Source organism: Oncorhynchus keta, unplaced genomic scaffold, assembly GCF_023373465.1.
Source record: "Oncorhynchus keta strain PuntledgeMale-10-30-2019 unplaced genomic scaffold, Oket_V2 Un_contig_20425_pilon_pilon, whole genome shotgun sequence".
In the NCBI taxonomy this organism is placed as follows: Eukaryota; Metazoa; Chordata; class Actinopteri; order Salmoniformes; family Salmonidae; genus Oncorhynchus; species Oncorhynchus keta.
In genome coordinates, this window is record NW_026282000.1 from 52,694 (window position 1) to 76,711 (window position 24,018).

The window sequence follows — 24,018 nt, forward strand, 5'->3', positions numbered from 1 at the left end:
CCATACACTACAGCTAGCTCCCTGATCCCAACCTCAATTACCTGCACCATACAGCTACAGCTACCTCCCTGATCCCAACCTCAACTCTACCTGCACCATACATTACTACAGCTACCTCCCTGATCCCAACCTCAACTCTACCTGCACCATACATTACTACAGCTACCTCCCTGATCCCAACCTCAACTCTACCTGCACCATACATTACTACAGCTACCTCCCTGATCCCTCAACTCTACCTCAACTACAGCTACCTCCCTGATCCCAACTCATACATTACTACAGCTACCTCCCTGATCCCAACCTCAACTCTACCTGCACCATACATTACTACAGCTACCTCCTGATCCCAACCTCAACTCAGCTACATTACTACAGCTAGCTCCCTGATCCCAACCTCAACTCTACCTGCACCATACATTACTACAGCTTCCTCCCTGATCCCAACCTCAACTCTACCTGCACCATACATTACTACAGCTAGCCTCCCTGATCCCAACCTCAACTCTACCTGCACCATACATTACTACAGCTACCTCCCTGATCCCAACCTCAACTCTACCTGCACCATACATTACTACAGCTACCTCCCTGATCCCAACCTCAACTCTACCTGCACCATACATTACTACAGCTACCTCCTGATCCCAACCTCAACTCTACCTCACCATACATTACTACAGCTAGCTCCCTGATCCCAACCTCAACTCTACCTGCACCATACATTACTACAGCTACCTCCCTGATCCCAACCTCAACTCTACCTGCACCATACATTACTACAGCTACCTGCACCCCTGATCCCAACCTCAACTCTACCTGCACATACATTACTACAGCAGCTCCCTGATCCCAACCTCAACTCTACCTGCACCATACATTACTACACCTCCTGATCCCAACCTCAACTCTACCTGCACCATACATTACTACAGCTACCTCCCTGATCCCAACCTCAACTCTACCTGCACCATACATTACTACAGCTACCTCCCTGATCCCAACCTCAACTACAGCTACCTGATCCCAACCTCACCATACATTACTACAGCTACCTCCCTGATCCCAACCTCAACTCTACCTGCACCATACATTACTACAGCTACCTCCCTGATCCCAACCTCAACTCTACCTGCACCATACATTACTACAGCTACCTCCCTGATCCCAACCTCAACTCTACCTGCACCATACATTACTACAGCTACTCCCTGATCCCAACCTCAACTCTACCTGCACCATACATTACTACAGCTACCTCCCTGATCCCAACCTCAACTCTACCTGCACCATACATTACTACAGCTACCTCCCTGATCCCAACCTCAACTCTACCTGCACCATACATTACTACAGCTACCTCCCTGATCCCAACCTCAACTCTACCTGCACCATACATTACTACAGCTACCTCCCTGATCCCAACCTCAACTCTACCTGCACCATACTACAGCACCTCCCTGATCCCAACCATCTACCTGCACCATACATTACTACAGCTACCTCCCTGATCCCAACCTCAACTCTACCTGCACCATACATTACTACAGCTACCTCCCTGATCCCAACCTCAACTCTACCTGCACCATACATTACTACAGCTACCTCCCTGATCCCAACCTCAACTCTACCTGCACCATACATTACTACAGCTACCTCCCTGATCCCAACCTCAACTCTACCTGCACCATACATTACTACAGTTACCTCCCTGATCCCAACCTCAACTCTACCTGCACCATACATTACTACAGTTACCTCCCTGATCCCAACCTCAACTCTACCTGCACCATACATTACTACAGCTACCTCCCTGATCCCAACCTCAACTCTACCTGCACCATACATTACTACAGCTACCTCCCTGATCCCAACCTCAACTCTACCTGCACCATACCTACAGCTACCTCCTGATCCCAACCTCAACTCTACCTGCACCATACATTACTACAGCTACCTCCCTGATCCCAACCTCAACTCTACCTGCACCATTATACATGATCCCAACTACAGCACCATACATTACCTCCTCCCTGATCCCAACCTCAACTCTACCTGCACCATACATTACTACAGCTACCTCCCTGATCCCAACCTCAACTCTACCTGCACCATACATTACTACAGCTACCTCCTGATCCCAACCTCAACTCTACCTGCACCATACATTACTACAGCTACCTCCCTGATCCCAACCTCAACTCTACCTACAGCTACTCCCTGATTACCTCAACCTGCACCATACATTACTACAGCTACCTCCTGATCCCAACCTCAACTCTACCTGCACCATACCTACAGCTACCTCCCTGATCCCAACCTCAACTCTACCTGCACCATACATTACTACAGTTACCTCCCTGATCCCAACCTCAACTCTACCTGCACCATACATTACTACAGCTACCTCCCTGATCCCAACCTCAACTCTACCTGCACCATACATTACTACAGCTACCTCCCTGATCCCAACCTCAACTCTTGCACCATACATTACTACAGCTACCTCCCTGATCCCAACCTCAACTCTACCTGCACATACATTACTACAGCTACCTCCTGATCCCAACCTCAACTCTACCTGCACATTACTACAGCTACCTCCCTGATCCCAACCTCAGCTACCTCCCTGATCCCAACCTCAACTCTACCTGCACCATACATTACTACAGCTACCTCCCTGATCCCAACCTCAACTCTACCTGCACCATACATTACTACAGCTACCTCCCTGATCCCAACCTCAACTCTACCTGCACCATACATTACTACAGCTACCTCCCTGATCCCACCTCTACCTGCACCATACATTACTACAGCTACCTCCCTGATCCCCTCTCTACCTGCACCATACATTACTACATACCTCCCTGATCCCAACCTCAACTCTACCTGCACCATACATTACTACAGCTACCTCCCTGATCCCAACCTCAACTCTACCTGCACCATACATTACTACAGCTACCTCCCTGATCCCAACCTCAACTCTACCTGCACCATACATTACTACAGCTAGCTCCCTGATCCCAACCTCAACTCTACCTGCACCATACATTACTACACAGCTACATTACTACAGCTCCCTGATCCCAACCTCAACTCTACCTGCACCATACATTACTACAGCTACCTCCTGATCCCAACCTCAACTCTACCTGCACCATACATTACTACAGCTACCTCCCTGATCCCAACCTCAACTCTACCTGCACCATACATTACTACAGCTACCTCCCTGATCCCAACCTCAACTCTACCTGCACCATACATTACTACAGCTACCTCCCTGATCCCAACCTCAACTCTACCTGCACCATACATTACTACAGCTAGCTCCCTGATCCCAACCTCAACTCTACCTGCACCATACATTACTACAGCTACCTCCCTGATCCCAACCTCAACTCTACCTGCACCATACATTACTACAGCTACCTCCCTGATCCCAACCTCAACTCTACCTGCACCATACATTACTACAGCACCTCCCTGATCCCAACCTCAACTCTACCTGCACCATACATTACTACAGCTACCTCCCTGATCCCAACCTCAACTCTACCTGCACCATACATTACTACAGCTACCTCCCTGATCCCAACCTCAACTCTACCTGCACCATACATTACTACAGCTACCTCCCTGATCCCAACCTCAACTCTACCTGCACCATACATTACTACAGCTACCTCCCTGATCCCAACCTCAACTCTACCTGCACCATACATTACTACAGCTACCTCCCTGATCCCAACCTCAACTCTACCTGCACCATACATATTACTACAGCTACCTCCCTGATCCCAACCTCAACTCTACCTGCACCATACATTACTACAGCTACCTCCCTGATCCCAACCTCAACTCTACCTGCACCATACATTACTACAGCTACCTCCCTGATCCCAACCTCAACTCTACCTGCACCATACATTACTACAGCTACCTCCCTGATCCCAACCTCAACTCTACCTGCACCATACATTACTACAGCTACCTCCCTGATCCCTGATCCCAACCTCAACTCTACCTCAACTCTACCACCATACATTACTACAGCTACCTCCCTGATCCCAACCTCAACTCTACCTGCACCATACATTACTACAGCTACCTCCCTGATCCCAACCTCAACTCTACCTGCACCATACATTACTACAGCTACCTCCTGATCCCAACCTCAACTCTACCTGCACCATACATTACTACAGCTACCTCCCTGATCCCAACCTCAACTCTACCTGCACCATACATTACTACAGCTACCTCCCTGATCCCAACCTCAACTCTACCTGCACCATACATTACTACAGCTAGCTCCCTGATCCCAACCTCAACTCTACCTGCACCATACATTACTACAGCTACCTCCCTGATCCCAACCTCAACTCTACCTGCACCATACATTACTACAGCTACCTCCCTGATCCCAACCTCAACTCTACCTGCACCATACATTACTACAGCTACCTCCCTGATCCCAACCTCAACTCTACCTGCACCATACATTACTACAGCTACCTCCCTGATCCCAACCTCACTCTACCTCAACTACCTGCACCATACATTACTACAGCTACCTCCCTGATCCCAACCTCAACTCTACCTGCACCATACATTACTACAGCTACCTCCTGATCCCAACCTCAACTCTACCTGCACCATACATTACTACAGCTACCTCCCTGATCCCAACCTCAACTCTACCTGCACCATACATTACTACAGCTACCTCCTGATCCCAACCTCAACTCTACCTGCACCATACATTACTACAGCTAGCTCCCTGATCCCAACCTCAACTCTACCTGCACCATACATTACTACAGCTACCTCCCTGATCCCAACCTCAACTCTACCTGCACCATACATTACTACAGCTACCTCCTGATCCCAACCTCAACTCTACCTGCACCATACATTACTACAGCTACCTCCCTGATCCCAACCTCAACTCTACCTGCACCATACATACCTCCTGATCCCAACCTACTACCTGCACCATACATTACTACAGCTACCTCCCTGATCCCAACCTCAACTCTACCTGCACCATACATTACTACAGCTACCTCCCTGATCCCAACCTCAACTCTACCTGCACCATACATTACTACAGCTACCTCCCTGATCCCAACCTCAACTCTACCTGCACCATACATTACTACAGCTACCTCCCTGATCCCAACCTCAACTCTACCTGCACCATACATTACTACAGCTAGCTCCCTGATCCCAACCTCAACTCTACCTGCACCATACATTACTACAGCTACCTCCCTGATCCCAACCTCAACTCTACCTGCACCATACATTACTACAGCTACCTCCCTGATCCCAACCTCAACTCTACCTGCACCATACACCTGATCCCAACCTCAACTCTACCTGCACCATACATTACTACAGCTACCTCCCTGATCCCAACCTCAACTCTACCTGCACCATACATTACTACAGCTACCTCCCTGATCCCAACCTCAACTCTACCTGCACCATACATTACTACAGCTAGCTCCCTGATCCCAACCTCAACTCTACCTGCACCATACATTACTACAGCTACCTCCCTGATCCCAACCTCAACTCTACCTGCACCATACATTACTACAGCTACCTCCTGATCCCAACCTCAACTCTACCTGCACCATACATTACTACAGCTACCTCCCTGATCCCAACCTCAACTCTACCTGCACCATACATTACTACAGCTACCTCCCTGATCCCAACCTCAACTCTACCTGCACCATACATTACTACAGCTACCTCCCTGATCCCAACCTCAACTCTACCTGCACCATACATTACTACAGCTACCTCCCTGATCCCAACCTCAACTCTACCTGCACCATACATTACTACAGCTACCTCCCTGATCCCAACCTCAACTCTACCTGCACCATACATTACTACAGCTACCTCCCTGATCCCAACCTCAACTCTACCTGCACCATACATTACTACAGCTACCTCCCTGATCCCAACCTCAACTCTACCTGCACCATACATTACTACAGCTACCTCCCTGATCCCAACCTCAACTCTACCTGCACCATACATTACTACAGCTACCTCCTGATCCCAACCTCAACTCTACCTGCACCATACATTACTACAGCTACCTCCCTGATCCCAACCTCAACTCTACCTGCACCATACATTACTACAGCTACCTCCCTGATCCCAACCTCAACTCTACCTGCACCATACATTACTACAGCTACCTCCCTGATCCCAACCTCAACTCTACCTGCACCATACATTACTACAGCTACCTCCCTGATCCCAACCTCAACTCTACCTGCACCATACATTACTACAGCTACCTCCCTGATCCCAACCTCAACTCTACCTGCACCATACATTACTACAGCTACCTCCCTGATCCCAACCTCAACTCTACCTGCACCATACATTACTACAGCTAGCTCCCTGATCCCAACCTCAACTCTACCTGCACCATACATTACTACAGCTACCTCCCTGATCCCAACCTCAACTCTACCTGCACCATACATTACTACAGCTACCTCCCTGATCCCAACCTCAACTCTACCTGCACCATACATTACTACAGCTACCTCCCTGATCCCAACCTCAACTCTACCTGCACCATACATTACTACAGCTACCTGCACCATACCTGATCCCAACCTCAACTCTACCTGCACCATACATTACTACAGCTAGCTCCCTGATCCCAACCTCAACTCTACCTGCACCATACATTACTACAGCTACCTCCCTGATCCCAACCTCAACTCTACCTGCACCATACATTACTACAGCTACCTACCTGATCCCAACCTCAACTCTACCTGCACCATACATTACTACAGCTACCTCCTGATCCTCAACCTCAACTCTACCTGCACCATACATTACTACAGCTACCTCCCTGATCCCAACCTCAACTCTACCTGCACCATACATTACTACAGCTACCTCCCTGATCCCAACCTCAACTCTACCTGCACCATACATTACTACAGCTACCTCCCTGATCCCAACCTCAACTCTACCTGCACCATACATTACTACAGCTACCTCCCTGATCCCAACCTCAACTCTACCTGCACCATACATTACTACAGCTACCTCCCTGATCCCAACCTCAACTCTACCTGCACCATACATTACTACAGCTACCTCCCTGATCCCAACCTCAACTCTACCTGCACCATACATTACTACAGCTACCTCCCTGATCCCAACCTCAACTCTACCTGCACCATACATTACTACAGCTACCTCCCTGATCCCAACCTCAACTCTCCCAACCTCAACTCTACCTGCACCATACATTACTACAGCTACCTCCCTGATCCCAACCTCAACTCTACCTGCACCATACATTACTACAGCTACCTCCCTGATCCCAACCTCAACTCTACCTGCACCATACATTACTACAGCTACCTCCCTGATCCCAACCTCAACTCTACCTGCACCATACATTACTACAGCAGCTACCTCCCTGATCCCAACCTCAACTCTACCTGCACCATACATTACTACAGCTACCTCCCTGATCCCAACCTCAACTCTACCTGCACCATACATTACTACAGCTACCTCCCTGATCCCAACCTCAACTCTACCTGCACCATACATTACTACAGCTACCTCCCTGATCCCAACCTCAACTCTACCTGCACCATACATTACTACAGCTACCTCCCTGATCCCAACCTCAACTCTACCTGCACCATACATTACTACAGCTACCTCCCTGATCCCAACCTCAACTCTACCTGCACCATACATTACTACAGCTACCTCCTGATCCCAACCTCAACTCTACCTGCACCATACATTACTACAGCTAGCTCCCTGATCCCAACCTCAACTCTACCTGCACCATACATTACTACAGCTACCTCCCTGATCCCAACCTCAACTCTACCTGCACCATACATTACTACAGCTACCTCCCATACCTCAACTCTACCTGCACCATACATTACTACAGCTACCTCCCTGATCCCAACCTCAACTCTACCTGCACCATACATTACTACAGCTACCTCCCTGATCCCAACCTCAACTCTACCTGCACCATACATTACTACAGCTACCTCCCTGATCCCAACCTCAACTCTACCTGCACCATACATTACTACAGCTAGCTCCCTGATCCCAACCTCAACTCTACCTGCACCATACATTACTACAGCTACCTCCCTGATCCCAACCTCAACTCTACCTGCACCATACATTACTACAGCTACCTCCCTGATCCCAACCTCAACTCTACCTGCACCATACATTACTACAGCTACCTCCCTGATCCCAACCTCAACTCTACCTGCACCATACATTACTACAGCTACCTCCCTGCTACCTCCCTGACAACCTCAACTCTACCTGCACCATACATTACTACAGCTACCTCCCTGATCCCAACCTCAACTCTACCTGCACCATACATTACTACAGCTACCTCCCTGATCCCAACCTCAACTCTACCTGCACCATACATTACTCTACCTCCCTGATCCCAACCTCAACTCTACCTGCACCATACATTACTACAGCTACCTCCCTGATCCCAACCTCAACTCTACCTGCACCATACATTACTACAGCTACCTCCCTGATCCCAACCTCAACTCTACCTGCACCATACATTACTACAGCTACCTCCCTGATCCCAACCTCAACTCTACCTGCACCATACATTACTACAGCTACCTCCCTGATCCCAACCTCAACTCTACCTGCACCATACATTACTACAGCTACCTCCCTGATCCCAACCTCAACTCTACCTGCACCATACATTACTACAGCTACCTCCCTGATCCCAACCTCAACTCTACCTGCACCATACATTACTACAGCTACCTCCCTGATCCCAACCTCAACTCTACCTGCACCATACATTACTACAGCTACCTCCCTGATCCCAACCTCAACTCTACCTGCACCATACATTACTACAGCTACCTCCCTGATCCCAACCTCAACTCTACCTGCACCATACATTACTACAGCTACCTCCCTGATCCCAACCTCAACTCTACCTGCACCATACATTACTACAGCTACCTCCTGATCCCAACCTCAACTCTACCTGCACCATACATTACTACAGCTACCTCCCTGATCCCAACCTCAACTCTACCTGCACCATACATTACTACAGCTACCTCCCTGATCCCAACCTCAACTCTACCTGCACCATACATTACTACAGCTACCTCCCTGATCCCAACCTCAACTCTACCTGCACCATACATTACTACAGCTAGCTCCCTGATCCCAACCTCAACTCTACCTGCACCATACATTACTACAGCTACCTCCCTGATCCCAACCTCAACTCTACCTGCACCATACATTACTACAGCTACCTCCCTGATCCCAACCTCAACTCTACCTGCACCATACATTACTACAGCTACCTCCCTGATCCCAACCTCAACTCTACCTGCACCATACATTACTACAGCTACCTCCCTGATCCCAACCTCAACTCTACCTGCACCATACATTACTACAGCTACCTCCCTGATCCCAACCTCAACTCTACCTGCACCATACATTACTACAGCTACCTCCCTGATCCCAACCTCAACTCTACCTGCACCATACATTACTACAGCTACCTCCCTGATCCCAACCTCAACTCTACCTGCACCATACATTACTACAGCTACCTCCCTGATCCCAACCTCAACTCTACCTGCACCATACATTACTACAGCTACCTCCCTGATCCCAACCTCAACTCTACCTGCACCATACATTACTACAGCTAGCTCCCTGATCCCAACCTCAACTCTACCTGCACCATACCTCATTACTGCACCAGCTACCTCCCTGATCCCAACCTCAACTCTACCTGCACCATACATTACTACAGCTACCTCCCTGATCCCAACCTCAACTCTACCTGCACATTACTACTAGCTCCCTGATCCCAGCTCAACTCTACCTGATCCCAGCTACCTCCCTCAACTCTACCTGCCTGCACCATACATTACTACAGCTACCTCCCTGATCCCAACCTCAACTCTACCTGCACCATACATTACTACAGCTACCTCCCTGATCCCAACCTCAACTCTACCTGCACCATACATTACTACAGCTACCTCCCTGATCCCAACCTCAACTCTACCTGCACCATACATTACTACAGCTACCTCCCTGATCCCAACCTCAACTCTACCTGCACCATACATTACTACAGCTACCTCCCTGATCCCAACCTCAACTCTACCTGCACCATACATTACTACAGCTACCTCCCTGATCCCAACCTCAACTCTACCTGCACCATACATTACTACAGCTACCTCCCTGATCCCAACCTCAACTCTACCTGCACCATACATTACTACAGCTACCTCCCTGATCCCAACCTCAACTCTACCTGCTACCTCCCAACCTCAACTCTACCTGCACCATACATTACTACAGCTACCTCCCTGATCCCAACCTCAACTCTACCTGCACCATACATTACTACAGCTACCTCCCTGATCCCAACCTCAACTCTACCTGCACCATACATTACTACAGCTACCTCCCTGATCCCAACCTCAACTCTACCTGCACCATACATTACTACAGCTACCTCCCTGATCCCAACCTCAACTCTACCTGCACCATACATTACTACAGCTACCTCCCCCTGATCCCAACCTCCCTCAACTCTACCTGCACCATACATTACTACAGCTACCTCCCTGATCCCAACCTCAACTCTACCTGCACCATACATTACTACAGCTACCTCCCTGATCCCAACCTCAACTCTACCTGCACCATACATTACTACAGCTACCTCCCTGATCCCAACCTCAACTCTACCTGCACCATACATTACTACAGCTAGCTCCCTGATCCCAACCTCAACTCTACCTGATCCCACCATACATTACTACAGCTAGCTCCCTGATCCCAACCTCAACTCTACCTGCACCATACATTACTACAGCTAGCTCCCTGATCCCAACCTCAACTCTACCTGCACCATACATTACTACAGCTACCTCCCTGATCCCAACCTCAACTCTACCTGCACCATACATTACTACAGCTAGCTCCCTGATCCCAACCTCAACTCTACCTGCACCATACATTACTACAGCTAGCTCCCTGATCCCAACCTACCAACTACTACAGCTACCTCCCTGATCCCAACCTCAACTCTACCTGCACCATACATTACTACAGCTACCTCCCTGATCCCAACCTCAACTCTACCTGCACCATACATTACTACAGCTACCTCCCTACACTCTACCTGCACCATACTACCTCCCTGATCCCAACCTCAACTCTACCTGCACCATACATTACTACAGCTACCTCCCTGATCCCAACCTCAACTCTACCTGCACCATACATTACTACAGTTACCTCCCTGATCCCAACCTCAACTCTACCTGCACCATACATTACTACAGCTACCTCCCTGATCCCAACCTCAACTCTACCTGCACCATACATTACTACAGCTACCTCCCTGATCCCAACCTCAACTCTACCTGCAACATACACATCCAACAAAGGATTCTATGTATTGCATTCTGCTATAGGGCTGAAGCTATAGTCGCCATAGCAACATTCCTAAGTCCTTATTAGCTTCCTCTTCATATCATGAACACAAATCGGTGTCTCATATGGCACCCCCTTCCCTATTTAATGCACTCATTTGGACAGGAAGCCAGTCAAAAGTAGTGCACTACATCGGGAAGAGAGTGCCATTTGGGACACAACTGCTCAGAGTTGACCATCTATCCTGGAGCTGACTTCCTGCTAGGGCCCATATGTGAAGGTAAGGCTGGGGGAAACATTATTCAGGGTCAATTTAATCTCAAACATGCTTTAAATTGCATTTCAGCAGAGTCACACAGCAGAGTATTTGAGCGCGTTCCAGTGTGTGTATGTTCTGTGTCCATGTTTGCGTGCACGTTCCTGTGTGTGTGTCTACATAGCTGTGGTGTTAGCTGATGTCAACTCGTGGCACCAGTGTTTGAGGAAGTGATTATTTAGTCAATATCTCTCTTGTCTTAGAGCAGCACTAAAATGTGTTTCCTGATATCAGAAATATTTGGGAGTGATTGTTGCCCCATGAACAGTAAATATGGCAGCGGCCTGTAGTATTTCACAGAGATATACTTGTGTAATCAACCCTCAAGCACTGTGTGTGTGTGTGTGTGTGTGTGTGTGTGTGTGTGTGTGTGTGTGTGTGTGTGTGTGTGTGTGTGTGTGTGTGTGTGTGTGTGTGTGTGTGTGTGTGTGTGTGTGTGTGTGTGTGTGTGTGTGTGTGTGTGTGTGTGTGTGTGTGTGTGGTTAGCCTTAAGGGTAAACAATACATCAACGGATGCGGTCACTGTTGAGAAATCAACTGAAACTCATTACGCAGCCAAACCCTTGAAGAGCTGTGTGTGTGTGTGTGTGTGTGTGTGTGTGTGTGTGTGTGTGTGTGTGTGTGTGTGTGTGTGTGTGTGTGTGTGTGTGTGTGTGTGTGTGTGTGTGTGTGTGTGTGTGTGTGTGTGTGTGTGTGTGTGTGTGTGTGTGTGTGTGTGTGTGTGTGTGTGAGCATGTGTGTGTGTGTGTGTGTGTGTGTGTGTGAGCATGTGTGTGTGTGTGTGTGTGTGTGTGTGTGTGTGTGTGTGTGTGTGTGTGTGTGTGTGTGTGTGTGTGTGTGTGAGCGTGTGTGTGTGTGTGTGTGAGCGTGTGTGTGTGTGTGTGAGCGTGCGCAGGATTGCTGTACCTCTGTATACGAGTGTGTGTGTACAGAGTATCTATGTCTGCATTGTGTTCCATACTGTACATGTCACAGTCCTGTCAGTGAGGAGCCTAAGGAGACTCCTAGACTCCTATCAACAGACACCACAACCAGCAGGAGGACACCACAACCACAAGGCCCTGTACTACACAACAACCACAAGGCCCTGTACTACACAATGGAGGACACCACAACCACAAGGCCCTGTACCACAAGGCCCTGTACTACACAATACTACAGGAGGGACACCACAGGAGGACACCACAACCACAAGGCCCTGTACTACACAATACTTCAGGAGGACACCACAACCACAAGGCCCTGTACTACACAATACTACAGGAGGACACCACAACCACAAGGCCCTGTACTACACAATACTTCAGGAGGACACCACAACCACAAGGCCCTGTACTACACAATACTACAGGAGGACACCACAACCACAAGGCCCTGTACTACACAATACTACAGGAGGACACCACAACCACAAGGCCCTGTACTACACAATACTTCAGGAGGACACCACAACCACAAGGCCCTGTACTACACAATGCTACAGGAGGACACCACAACCACAAGGCCCTGTACTACACAATACTTCAGGAGGACACCACAACCACAAGGCCCTGTACTACACAATACTACAGGAGGACACCACAACCACAAGGCCCTGTACTACACAATACAACAGGAGGACACCACAACCACAATTGACTAAATAGAGCCATCTATCCCGGTTATAACCAAAAGCTCAGCCTGAGTGTGGGTGACAGGTGAAGGGTCAAAAGTGACAGATGATGGGCCACAGGTTAGGGATAAGAGGTTTGTGGTTCAGAGGGTGTGTGTGTGTGCAAGCGCAAGTTTGATAGCATGTTGGAGAGAATCGGTTCTAGCCAAGCTCAGCACAGAATGACTGATCTACAAATCGTCAGGCATCCTAACTTCAACTTGAGAATACATTTAAACTAGTCTCCCATTGACGTCAATGAATGACTAAGAGAAAATGTTACTTAAGTGAAAGACATGATTCACCCCTATGTGAAGAAGATTAGCCCATCTGTGCCGTGCCTTCCTCAGGCTCATAGTCTTGTGAAGTTACACTGAGTCTGGCTGAGTGTGCGATTGGATTTGATAATGACAGAAACTCCCTCCAGCCAATAGTTACACCAATCCTTATATGTCCATGATGGGTAGAGCAAGTGCACACTTCAGGAGAAGGGAGGAGAATTGGGATACAGCATCTATATAGGGGGGGACAGTCGCGCAGCGCTAATAGGTCAACAGGTCAGGGTTTAGAGGTCAAGGGTCAGGGGGAAAGGTGAGAGGTTACCGTGAGGGGAAGTCGGTCATGAAAAGCTCTGGGACCAGCTCCTGAAGGGGCACAGGCTGGTTGGTGTGCTGGGGACACACTATGTACTCCTGGCCCATGGCAGCGATCACACAGTCCTCCATGTTGAAGAAGTGCCCTCCTCTTCCTCCCCCATTTTCTCTGCCTAGCGGTGGGATAATCAGACCAAAAGATAAAGTTGACTTCAGAGTGCAAACTCTGTTTAACAGCAGTCCCATTACAAAAACAATATTATAGGTTGATTTCAAATTAAATCACATTTTATTGGTCACATACACATGGGTTAGCAGATGTTATTGCGAGTGTAGTGAAATGCTTGTGCTTCTAGTTCCGACAGTGCAGCAATATCTAACATGTAGCCTAACAATTCCACAACAACTACCTAATACACACAAATTTAAACAAAGGAATGGAATAAGAATATATACATTTAAATATATGGATGAGCAATGACAGAGGGGCAGAGGCAAGATGCAATAGAAGGTATCAAATACAGTATATACATATGAGATGAGCAATGACAGAGGGCAGAGGCAAGATGCAATAGAAGGTATCAAATACAGTATATACATATGAGATGAGCAATGACAGAGTGGCAGAGGCAAGATGCAATAGAAGGTATCAAATACAGTATATACATATGAGATGAGCAATGACAGAGTGGCAGAGGCAAGATGCAATAGAAGGTATCAAATACAGTATATACATATGAGATGAGCAATGACAGAGGGGCAGAGGCAAGATGCAATAGAAGGTATCAAATACAGTATATACATATGAGATGAGCAAGGTAAGATATGTAAACCTCATTAAAGTGGCATTATTAAAGTGACTAGTGATCCATTAATTCAAGTAGTGATGGCTGTTTAACAGTCTAATGGCCTTGAGATAGAAGCTGTTTTTCAGTCTCTCTGTCCCAGATTTGATGCCCCTGTACTGACCTCACCTAGTAGGGTGAACAGGCAGTAATGGGTGATTGTTGTCCTTGATGATCTTTTTGGCCTTCCTGTGATATCGGGTGCTGTAGGTGTCCTGGAGGGCAGGTAGTTTGCCCCCAGTGATGCGTTGTGCAGACCGCACCTCCCTCTGGAGAGCCTTGTGGTTGTGGGCGGTGCAGTTGCCATGTGCCGCCTTCATCACACTGTGTGGGTGGACCATTTCAGTTTGTCCGTGACGTGTACGCCGAGTAACTTAAAACTTTCCACCTTCTCCACTGCTGTCCCAACGATGTGGATAGAGGGGTGCTCCCTCTGCTGTTTCCTGAAGTCCACGATCATCTCCTTTGTTTTGTTGACGTTGAGTGAAAGGTTGTTTTCCTGACACAACACTCTGAGGGCCCTCACCTCGTCCCTGTAGGCCGTATCGTCATTGTTGATAATCTAGCCTACCACTGTTGTGTTGTCTGCAAACTTGATGATTGAGTTGGAGGCGTGCAAGGCCAGGCAGTCATGGGTGAATAAGGAATACAGGAGGGGGCTGAGCACACACCCTTGTCCCAGTGTTGAGGATCAGTGAAGTGTAGATGTTGTTTCCTACCTTCACCACCTGGGGGGAGGGGGCGGCCCATCAGGAAGTCCAGGACCCAAATGCACAGGGTGGGGTTGAGACCCAGGGCTTCAAGCTTAATGATGAGCTTGGAGGGTACTATGGTGTTGAATGCTGAGCTATAGTCAATGAACAGCATTCTTACATAGGTATTCCTCTTGTCCAGATGGGTTAGGGCAGTGTGATGGTTAGGGCAGTGTGATTGTATCATCTGTGGACCTATTGAAGTGGGTCTACGGTGACAGGTAAGTTGGAGGTGATATGATCCTTGACTAGTCTCTCAAAGCACTTCATGATGACAGGAACAATGGTGGCCATCTTGAAGCATGTGGGGACAGCAGACTGGGATAGGGAGAGATTGAATATGTTCGTAAACACACCAGCCAGCTGGTCTGTGCATGCTCAGAGTATGCAGCTAGGGATGCTGTCTGGGCCGGCAGCCCTGCGAGGGTTAACACGTTTAAATGTCTGACGTCGGTCATGGAGAAAGAAAGCCCACAGTCCTTGGTAGCGGGTCGCGTCGGTGGCACTGTATTATCCTCAAAGCGGGCAAAGAAGGTGTTTAGTTTTCCTGGAAGCAAGACATCGGTGTCCTTAACGTGGCTGGTTTTCTTTTTGTAGTCCGTGATTGTCTGTAGACCCTGCCACATAAGTCTCATGTCTGAGCCGTTGAATTGCGACTCCACTTTGTCTCTATACTGACATTTCGCTTGAATGATTGCCTTGCGGAGGGAATAACTACACTTTTTGTATTTTACCATATTCCTAGTCACCTTTCCATGGTTAAATGCGGTGGTTCGCGCTTTCAGTTTTGCGCGAGTGCCGCCATCTCTCCACAGTTTCTAGTTAGGGTAGGTATTAATAGTCACAGTATGCCACTACACTTCCTTATAAACTCACTCACCGAATCAGCGTATACGTCGATATTATTCTCTGAGGCTACCAGGAACATATCCCAGTCCGCAGATTCGGATTAGTCAGACCAGCGTTGAATAGTCCTTAGCGCGGGTACATCCTGTTTGAGTTTATGACTATAGGACGGGAGGAGCAAAATGGAGTCATGGTCAAATTTGTCGAAAGGAGGGCGGGGGATGGCCTTGTATGCATTGCGGAAGTTAGAGTAGCAGTGATCCAGTGTTTTTCCAGCGTGAGTGCTACAGTCAATATGTTGGTAGAATTTAGGTAGCCTTGTTCTCAAATTTGCTTTGTTAAAATCCCCAGCTACAATAACTGCAGCCTCAGGATATATGGTTTTCAGTTTGCATAAAGTCCTTGAGGGCTGTCATGGTATCGGCTTGAGGGGTTATATATACGGCTGTGACAGTAAATTATCTTGGGAGATAATACGGCCTGCATTTGATTGTAAGGAATTCTAGGTCAGGTGAACAAAAGGACCTGAGTTCCTGTATGTTGTTACAATTACACCATGAGTTGTTAATCATGAAACATACACCCTTGCCCTTTTTCCCGGAGAGATGTTTATTCCTGTCGACGCGACGCACAAAGATTCCAGGTGGCTGTACTGACTCCGACAGCATATCCCGAGACAGCCATGTTTCCGTGAAACAAGAGTATGTTACAATCCCTGATGTCTCTCTGGAAAGCAACCCTTGCCCTAATTTCATATACCTTGTTATCTAGAGACTGGACATTAGCGAATAATATACTCGGAAGCGGTGGGTGGTGTGCGGGCGTCTGAAGTCTGACCTGAAGATCGCTGCGCCTACCTCTTCTTCGGCGGCATTGTTTTGGGTTGGCCTCTGGAATCAGCTCAAATGCCCTGGGTGGTTCGGACAAAGGATCCACTTTGGGAAAGTCGTATTCCTGGTCGTAGTGCTGGTAAGTTGACGTCGCTCTGATATCCAATAGTTCTTCTTGGCTGTATGTAATAACACTTACGATTTTCCGGGCTAACAATGTAACAAATAATGCATAAAAAAACAAGAAACTGAAAAGTATCCTAAGGACTAGAAGCGCGAGGCAGCCCTCTGTCGGCGCCATCTTCAGGTCATTTATCATGCATGCTTATAACAAGTAATAACACATTATAAGGGTATGCTTTCACTAAAGCAAATCATTGTTTTAGTGCTTAATGTCCGCATTGATGGTGTTTAATTTAAACTTTTGCAATAGCCCCTATATATTCCATCAGAAGTTGACTGTATATTGGCCCACCCTACCTTCTCCTCCTCTTCTCCCAGCTGCAGTCACCCTGGTTGGGGGTTCCCCCAGATCCCCAGGCCCCTGGTTCTGTCTGCTCATGGAGGAACACTGGGGACAGGGGGCGTACTGCTCAATCAATCGGGTCCCATCACTCTCACTGGCCGTCAAGGCTAAAGGAGGACAGATGACACAGAGAGATACAGAAAGTCATATGGTCTGGTGGAGTCTGGCCGTAAGGCCTACAGGAGGACAGATAACACTGAGATACAGAAATGGTCTCGTGGAGTCTGGCCGTAAGGCCTACAGGAGGACAGATAACGAGATACAGAAATGGTCTGGTGGAGTCTGGCCGTAAGGCCTACAGGAGGACAGATAACGAGATACAGAAATGGTCTCGTGGAGTCTGGCCGTAAGGCCTACAGGAGGACAGATAACGAGATACAGAAATGGTCTGGTGGAGTCTGGCCGTAAGGCCTACAGGAGGACAGATAACGAGATACAGAAATGGTCTCGTGGAGTCTGGTCTGGCGGTAGTGAAGCCCACTCCGGACTACAAACGTCCCTAGAGGTCAAACGTCAAAGCCCTGACTCCACTACTTTCCTTGCTGTCTTAACCGATTCTCATCAGTCTCCCAGTGTCATGTTCTCTCTGATAATCTCTACCTGAAAATTGAATGTTTCCATGGATACTTCTTACCTTCTGCCATGAGACTTTTTAACAGGAACATGCATTCTCAAAATGCATGCTACCGTGCTCCGAGCACGCAAGATGGAGTATGTGTCCAAATCAAAGTATACCAAACGGAGCACGGAGGACACTTCTCCAAAGCCTACGCTGTTTGTACATATTTTTAAGCATCGATACAATATTCAATGGAAAGTATTCACAGGAATATGATGAAACCACGTTAAAAAAAAGATGCAAAATGTATTGGAATCAATTGCTCCCATTATTTGAGCTGAAGTGAGAGAAAATAAACTCAGACTTCAGAATGAAATGTTGCACACTCACATCTCATAGGTCACCCGACTACAATATGTAATCTTGATACATTAATAAATACATTGTGTGTTCATTTTGGCCTACACTAACCACTGTGGATGGATGGCAAGCCCATAGTAAGTCAGTAGGTCTAGCTACTACTGTTAAGTAGCTTTGTAGATAGCCACAAAGAACAGCTAGCTACCCACAAATAATTTACATATACCTTGCATAACATTCGTTTTATGTTATTTTTGCCTGTTAAACTATCTGGTTAGCTAGATTATTACAAATCACATATAGCTAGCTGATAATTCTGAAGTAAAACGTTTGCGTTTGGGTATATCTTGTTTGGTCTCTATTGTCATTGTCCTGGCTGAAAGAAGGTTCAGTGAATGGGGAGGTGCAGCGTGAGGTAATACAGTTGGGGGAGGTGCAGCGTGAGGTAATACAGTAGGGGGAGGTGCAGCGTGAGGTAATACAGTAGAGGGAGGTGCAGCGTGAGGTAATACAGTAGGGGGAGGTAATACAGTAGGGGGAGGTGCAGCGTGAGGTAATACAGTAGGGGGAGGTGCAGCGAGAGGTAATACAGTAGGGGGAGGTGCAGCGGGAGGTAATACAGTAGGGGAGGTGCAGCGTAGGGGAGGTGAGGTAATACAGTAGGGGGAGGTGCAGCGGGAGGTAATACAGTAGGGGGAGGTGCAGCGTGAGGTAATACAGTAGGGGGAGGTGCAGCGGGAGGTAATACAGTAGGGGGAGGTGCAGCGTGAGGTAATACAGTAGGGGGAGGTGCAGCGTGAGGTAATACAGTAGGAGGAGGTGCAGCGTGAGGTAATACAGTAGGGGGAGGTAATACAGTAGGGGGAGGTAATACAGTAGGGGGAGGTAATACAGTAGGGGGAGGTGCAGCGGGAGGTAATACAGTAGGGGGAGGTGCAGCGTGAGGTAATACAGTAGGGGGAGATGCAGCGGGAGGTAATACAGTAGGGGGAGGTGCAGCGTGAGGTAATACAGTAGGGGGAGGTGCAGCGTGAGGTAATACAGTAGGGGGAGGTGCAGCGGGAGGTAATACAGTAGGGGGAGGTGCAGCGTGAGGTAATACAGTAGGGGGAGGTGCAGCGTGAGGTAATACAGTAGGGGGAGGTGCAGCGGGAGGTAATACAGTAGGGGGAGGTGCAGCGGGAGGTAATACAGTAGGGGGAGGTGCAGCGTGAGGCAATACAGTAGGGGGAGGTAATACAGTAGGGGGAGGTGCAGCGTGAGGTAATACAGTAGGGGGAGGTGCAGCGGGAGGTAATACAGTAGGGGGAGGTAATACAGTAGGGGGAGGTGCAGCGTGAGGTAATACAGTAGGGGGAGGTGCAGCGTGAGGTAATACAGTAGGGGGAGGTGCAGCGGGAGGTAATACAGTAGGGGGAGTGCTTCTCAAATGGAATGTTTTATGCGTTCTCCACACTCTTGTCCTCACAAGAACGTACTCAAGAGAAAGTCCTTGGAGAATACACCTGGAGCATGAGTGTGGAGCACGGTAGTAAGCATATTGAGAAACACCCCGAGTTTTTACACTGCACCAAATACCCTAGTTTCGTACTCCTAACTATCCGTACACCTCTGAAGATTCATCACACCGTCGCCACTCAGATGATCTACAGCCTTTTATCTGTCAACACTCAAAAGCAGCTTTATCTCCCGACTGTTCGAGGTTTGAACACCTGTCAGTGGGGACCAAAGGGTAACGATGTACACTGAGAGGTGGGAAGCAAGTTCAGGGAGTGAATACATTTCATTAATAAATGAACAAAACAAGAAACACAAATAGAGCACCGACATGAAACAGGAACAATGACGACTGGGGAAGAAACCAAAGGGAGGGACTTATAAAGGGCAGGTCATCAAGGAGGTGATGGAGTCCAGGTGACTGTCATTATGCAAGTAACACTGGTGACAGGTGTGCGCCCTAACAAGCAGCCTGGTGACCTAGAGGCCGGAGAGGGAGCACACGTGACACAAAGATCCTGACTGAGTCCAGCATTCAACATGAAGTTGAAGTCATTGAAGAGGTGTTGCTTTTTAAAATATATTTTTTTACTGTGTATTTACTGTTAGTGTATGTATTGGTGCAATCAAACTTCCCCTTTATGGCAAATAATTGATGATCTTATTTTATAAAAAGAAAGAGGATACAAAGGAGTGCACTGTGCACACAGAGACAGGCGCACAGAGACAGGCGCACAGAGACAGGCGCACAGAGACAGGCGCACAGAGAGACAGGCGCACAGAGACAGGCGCACAGAGACAGGCGCACAGAGACAGGCGCACAGAGACAGGCGCACAGAGACAGGCGCACAGAGACAGGCGCACAGAGACAGGCGCACAGAGACAGGCGCACAGAGACAGGCGCACAGAGACAGGCGCACAGAGACAGGCGCACAGAGACAGAGAGACAGGCGCACAGAGAGACAGGCGCACAGAGAGACAGGCGCACAGAGACAGGCGCACAGAGAGACAGGCGCACAGAGAGACAGGCGCACAGAGACAGGCGCACAGAGAGACAGGCGCACAGAGACAGGCGCACAGAGACAGGCGCACAGAGACAGGCGCACAGAGACAGGCGCACAGAGAGACAGGCGCCCAGAGAGACAGGCGCACAGAGACAGGCGCCCAGAGAGACAGGCGCACAGAGACAGGCACACACCAACATAGACTGAATCCTAATTAACTTGAGAAAACTTTCAGTGTGTGAATATCATTTCCATTAATCTGACACATTTGAATCCCCAGTTGGGCCCTGTGCCCATATAAATATAGACATTCTGAATGACTCATGCATGCGAGTGTAAACAAATCCCCAATCAACGTTAATTACTCAGTCATCCAGCACCTAAACTACAGAAACACAAATAATATATCATGAAATATCCCATTTAGCAAACGTTTTTATCCAAAGCGATTTACAGTCATGCACACATTTTCATATGAGTGGCCCCAGCTGAGCGGGGATCGAAAACATAAATATGAATGCACACACACAGATCACAACACACCCACCATGCTGACCAGTCTGCTAAGTGCTGTGATTTGACAGGGAATCTAGAAGCAGCATCAGGAGTTTCATGTGGACTAATGACTGAATCAGCAACACTCCACTGTGTTAAAGCTGCATTTAAAAGACACAATCTGCTATTTTAATTAACATGACGATTGAGCAGCAGGAAATATGACAGACTTCGACTGTCATGCTGAGTTAGGGGAAGCAGATATATATATATATTATCCATTTTCACTTGCTTTGGCAATGTAAACATATGTTCCCCATGCCAATAAAGCCCTTTGAATGGAAAGAGAGAGAAAGCTCACCAGGGAACCACTGTTCGATGAGGGAATTGACATGGTCCGTAATGAAGGCCATGGCTGAAAAATCCCTGGTCTCTGATTGGCAAATGATCTTGATGCCCCCGCTTTTCTTCCTCTTCCAGTTGACATCAGTCGATTCCACACTGCCAAGGGATTAGAATTAGGTTTATGGTCATATTTGCCCTTTACACAATGCTTTTACGCTACGAAAATGTCGCCCCCAGTCTGCTTTTCAATTTAACAGAGGGCTTGAGGTTTGCAGATGACCTCAAGTTGATCTTCAAATAAAATCCTGTGCAACTGTAACAGACTTACTGTAGGGCTGGTTTCTCAGACCCAGACAACTGTAACAGACTTACTGTAGGGCTGGTTTCTCAGACCCAGACAACTGTAACAGACTTACTGTAGGGCTGGTTTCTCAGACCCAGACAACTGTAAAAGACTTACTGTAGGGCTGGTTTCTCAGACCCAGACAACTGTAACAGACTTACTGTAGGGCTGGTTTCTCAGACCCAGACAACTGTAACAGACTTACTGTAGGGCTGGTTTCTCAGACCCAGACAACTGTAAAAGACTTACTGTAGGGCTGGTTTCTCAGACCCAGACAACTGTAACAGACTTACTGTAGGGCTGGTTTCTCAGACCCAGACAACTGTAACAGACTTACTTAGGGCTGGTTTTCAGACCCAGACAACTGTGACAGACTTACTGTAGGGCTGGTCAGACCCAGACAACTGTAACAGACTTACTGTAGGGCTGGTTTCTCAGACCCAGACAACTGTAACAGACTTACTGTAGGGCTGGTTTTCAGACCCAGACAACTGTAAAGACTTACTGTAGGGCTGGTTTCTCAGACCCAGACAACTGTATCAGCTACTGTAGGGCTGGTTTCTCAGACAGACAACTGTAACAGACTTACTGTAGGGCTGGTTTTCAGACCCAGACAACTGTAACAGACTTACTGTAGGGCTGGTTTCTCAGACCCAGACAACTGTAACAGACTTACTGTAGGGCTGGTTTCTCAGACCCAGACAATAACAGACTTACTGTAGGGCTGGTTTCTCAGACCCAGACAACTGTATCAGACTTACTGTAGGGCTGGTTTCTCACCCAGACAACTGTAACAGACTTACTGTAGGGCTGTTTCTCAGACCCAGACAACTGTAACAGACTTACTGTAGGGCTGGTTTTTCAGACCCAGACAACTGACAGACTTACTGTAGGGCTGGTTTCTCAGACCCAGACAACTGTAACAGACTTACTGTAGGGCTGGTTTCTCAGACCCAGACAACTGTATCAGACTTACTGTAGGGCTGGTTTCTCAGACCCAGACAACTGTAACAGACTTACTGTAGGGCTGGTTTCTCAGACCCAGACAAGCCTATTCCTGGACAAAAAAATCACTTGGAGATTCTCCATTATGCTTTTTAGTCGATGACTAGTAGTTGGCTTAAAGGGGAAGTTCAGGATTTTACTACCCGATGACTACTCGGAAAGTATTCTATGGGCCAGCTAAAGTTAGCTGAAATTTGTGGTGGTGGTTTAAACCGGACCATTGATTACATCCTGGCTTCAAAACTACTGTCATTGTGAAGATATTTTTGACATAAAGTTGTAAACTACTGAACTTCCCCTTTAATCCGTGCCCAGGAAAAAGGTCCTTAGTGACCTCAAAATGCGACAACGTAAACAATTAAGTTGATAACATAATAATACAAATGTTAACACACAAAAATGCAACAACGTAGAAGAAAGGAGTTGAGAATCCCCACACTCTCTTTATGTTCCCAGATGTGTTCTCTAAAGGTGCTTGGTTCTCTAAAGGTGCTTGGTTCTCTAAAGGTGCTTGGTTCTCTAAAGGTGCTTGGT

At 47.9% G+C, this 24,018-nt stretch overlaps 1 protein-coding gene and 2 long non-coding RNA genes across 8 annotated transcripts in view; 1 reads left to right on the forward strand and 2 right to left on the reverse strand.

Moving 5' to 3' along the window:
* The window catches only part of LOC127920733 (leucine-rich repeat serine/threonine-protein kinase 1-like), a gene marked incomplete at its 3' end in the record, with an annotated part of 102,782 nt that overhangs the window by 51,983 nt on the left and 26,781 nt on the right, over nt 1–24,018 (reverse strand). The window contains 3 exon segments of the mRNA XM_052504765.1: nt 14,088–14,250; nt 17,831–17,983; nt 22,153–22,292. Coding sequence (XP_052360725.1) covers nt 14,088–14,250; nt 17,831–17,983; nt 22,153–22,292 — 456 coding nt within the window.
* Nucleotides 1,560–9,661, reverse strand: LOC127920730 (uncharacterized). 6 transcript variants are annotated; one of them, XR_008107161.1, is made up of 3 exons: nt 9,159–9,661; nt 2,969–3,019; nt 1,560–1,758 (listed from the first exon to the last, which is right to left on the reverse strand). It is a non-coding gene; the product is annotated as an uncharacterized LOC127920730 (long non-coding RNA). The 6 variants fall into 6 exon arrangements; XR_008107162.1 differs by lacking the exon at nt 9,159–9,661 and adding an exon at nt 8,034–8,327; XR_008107163.1 differs by lacking the exon at nt 9,159–9,661 and adding an exon at nt 6,333–6,626.
* Nucleotides 19,390–20,424, forward strand: LOC127920731 (uncharacterized). Its single transcript, XR_008107167.1, has 3 exons — nt 19,390–19,408; nt 19,447–19,584; nt 19,771–20,424. It is a non-coding gene; the product is annotated as an uncharacterized LOC127920731 (long non-coding RNA).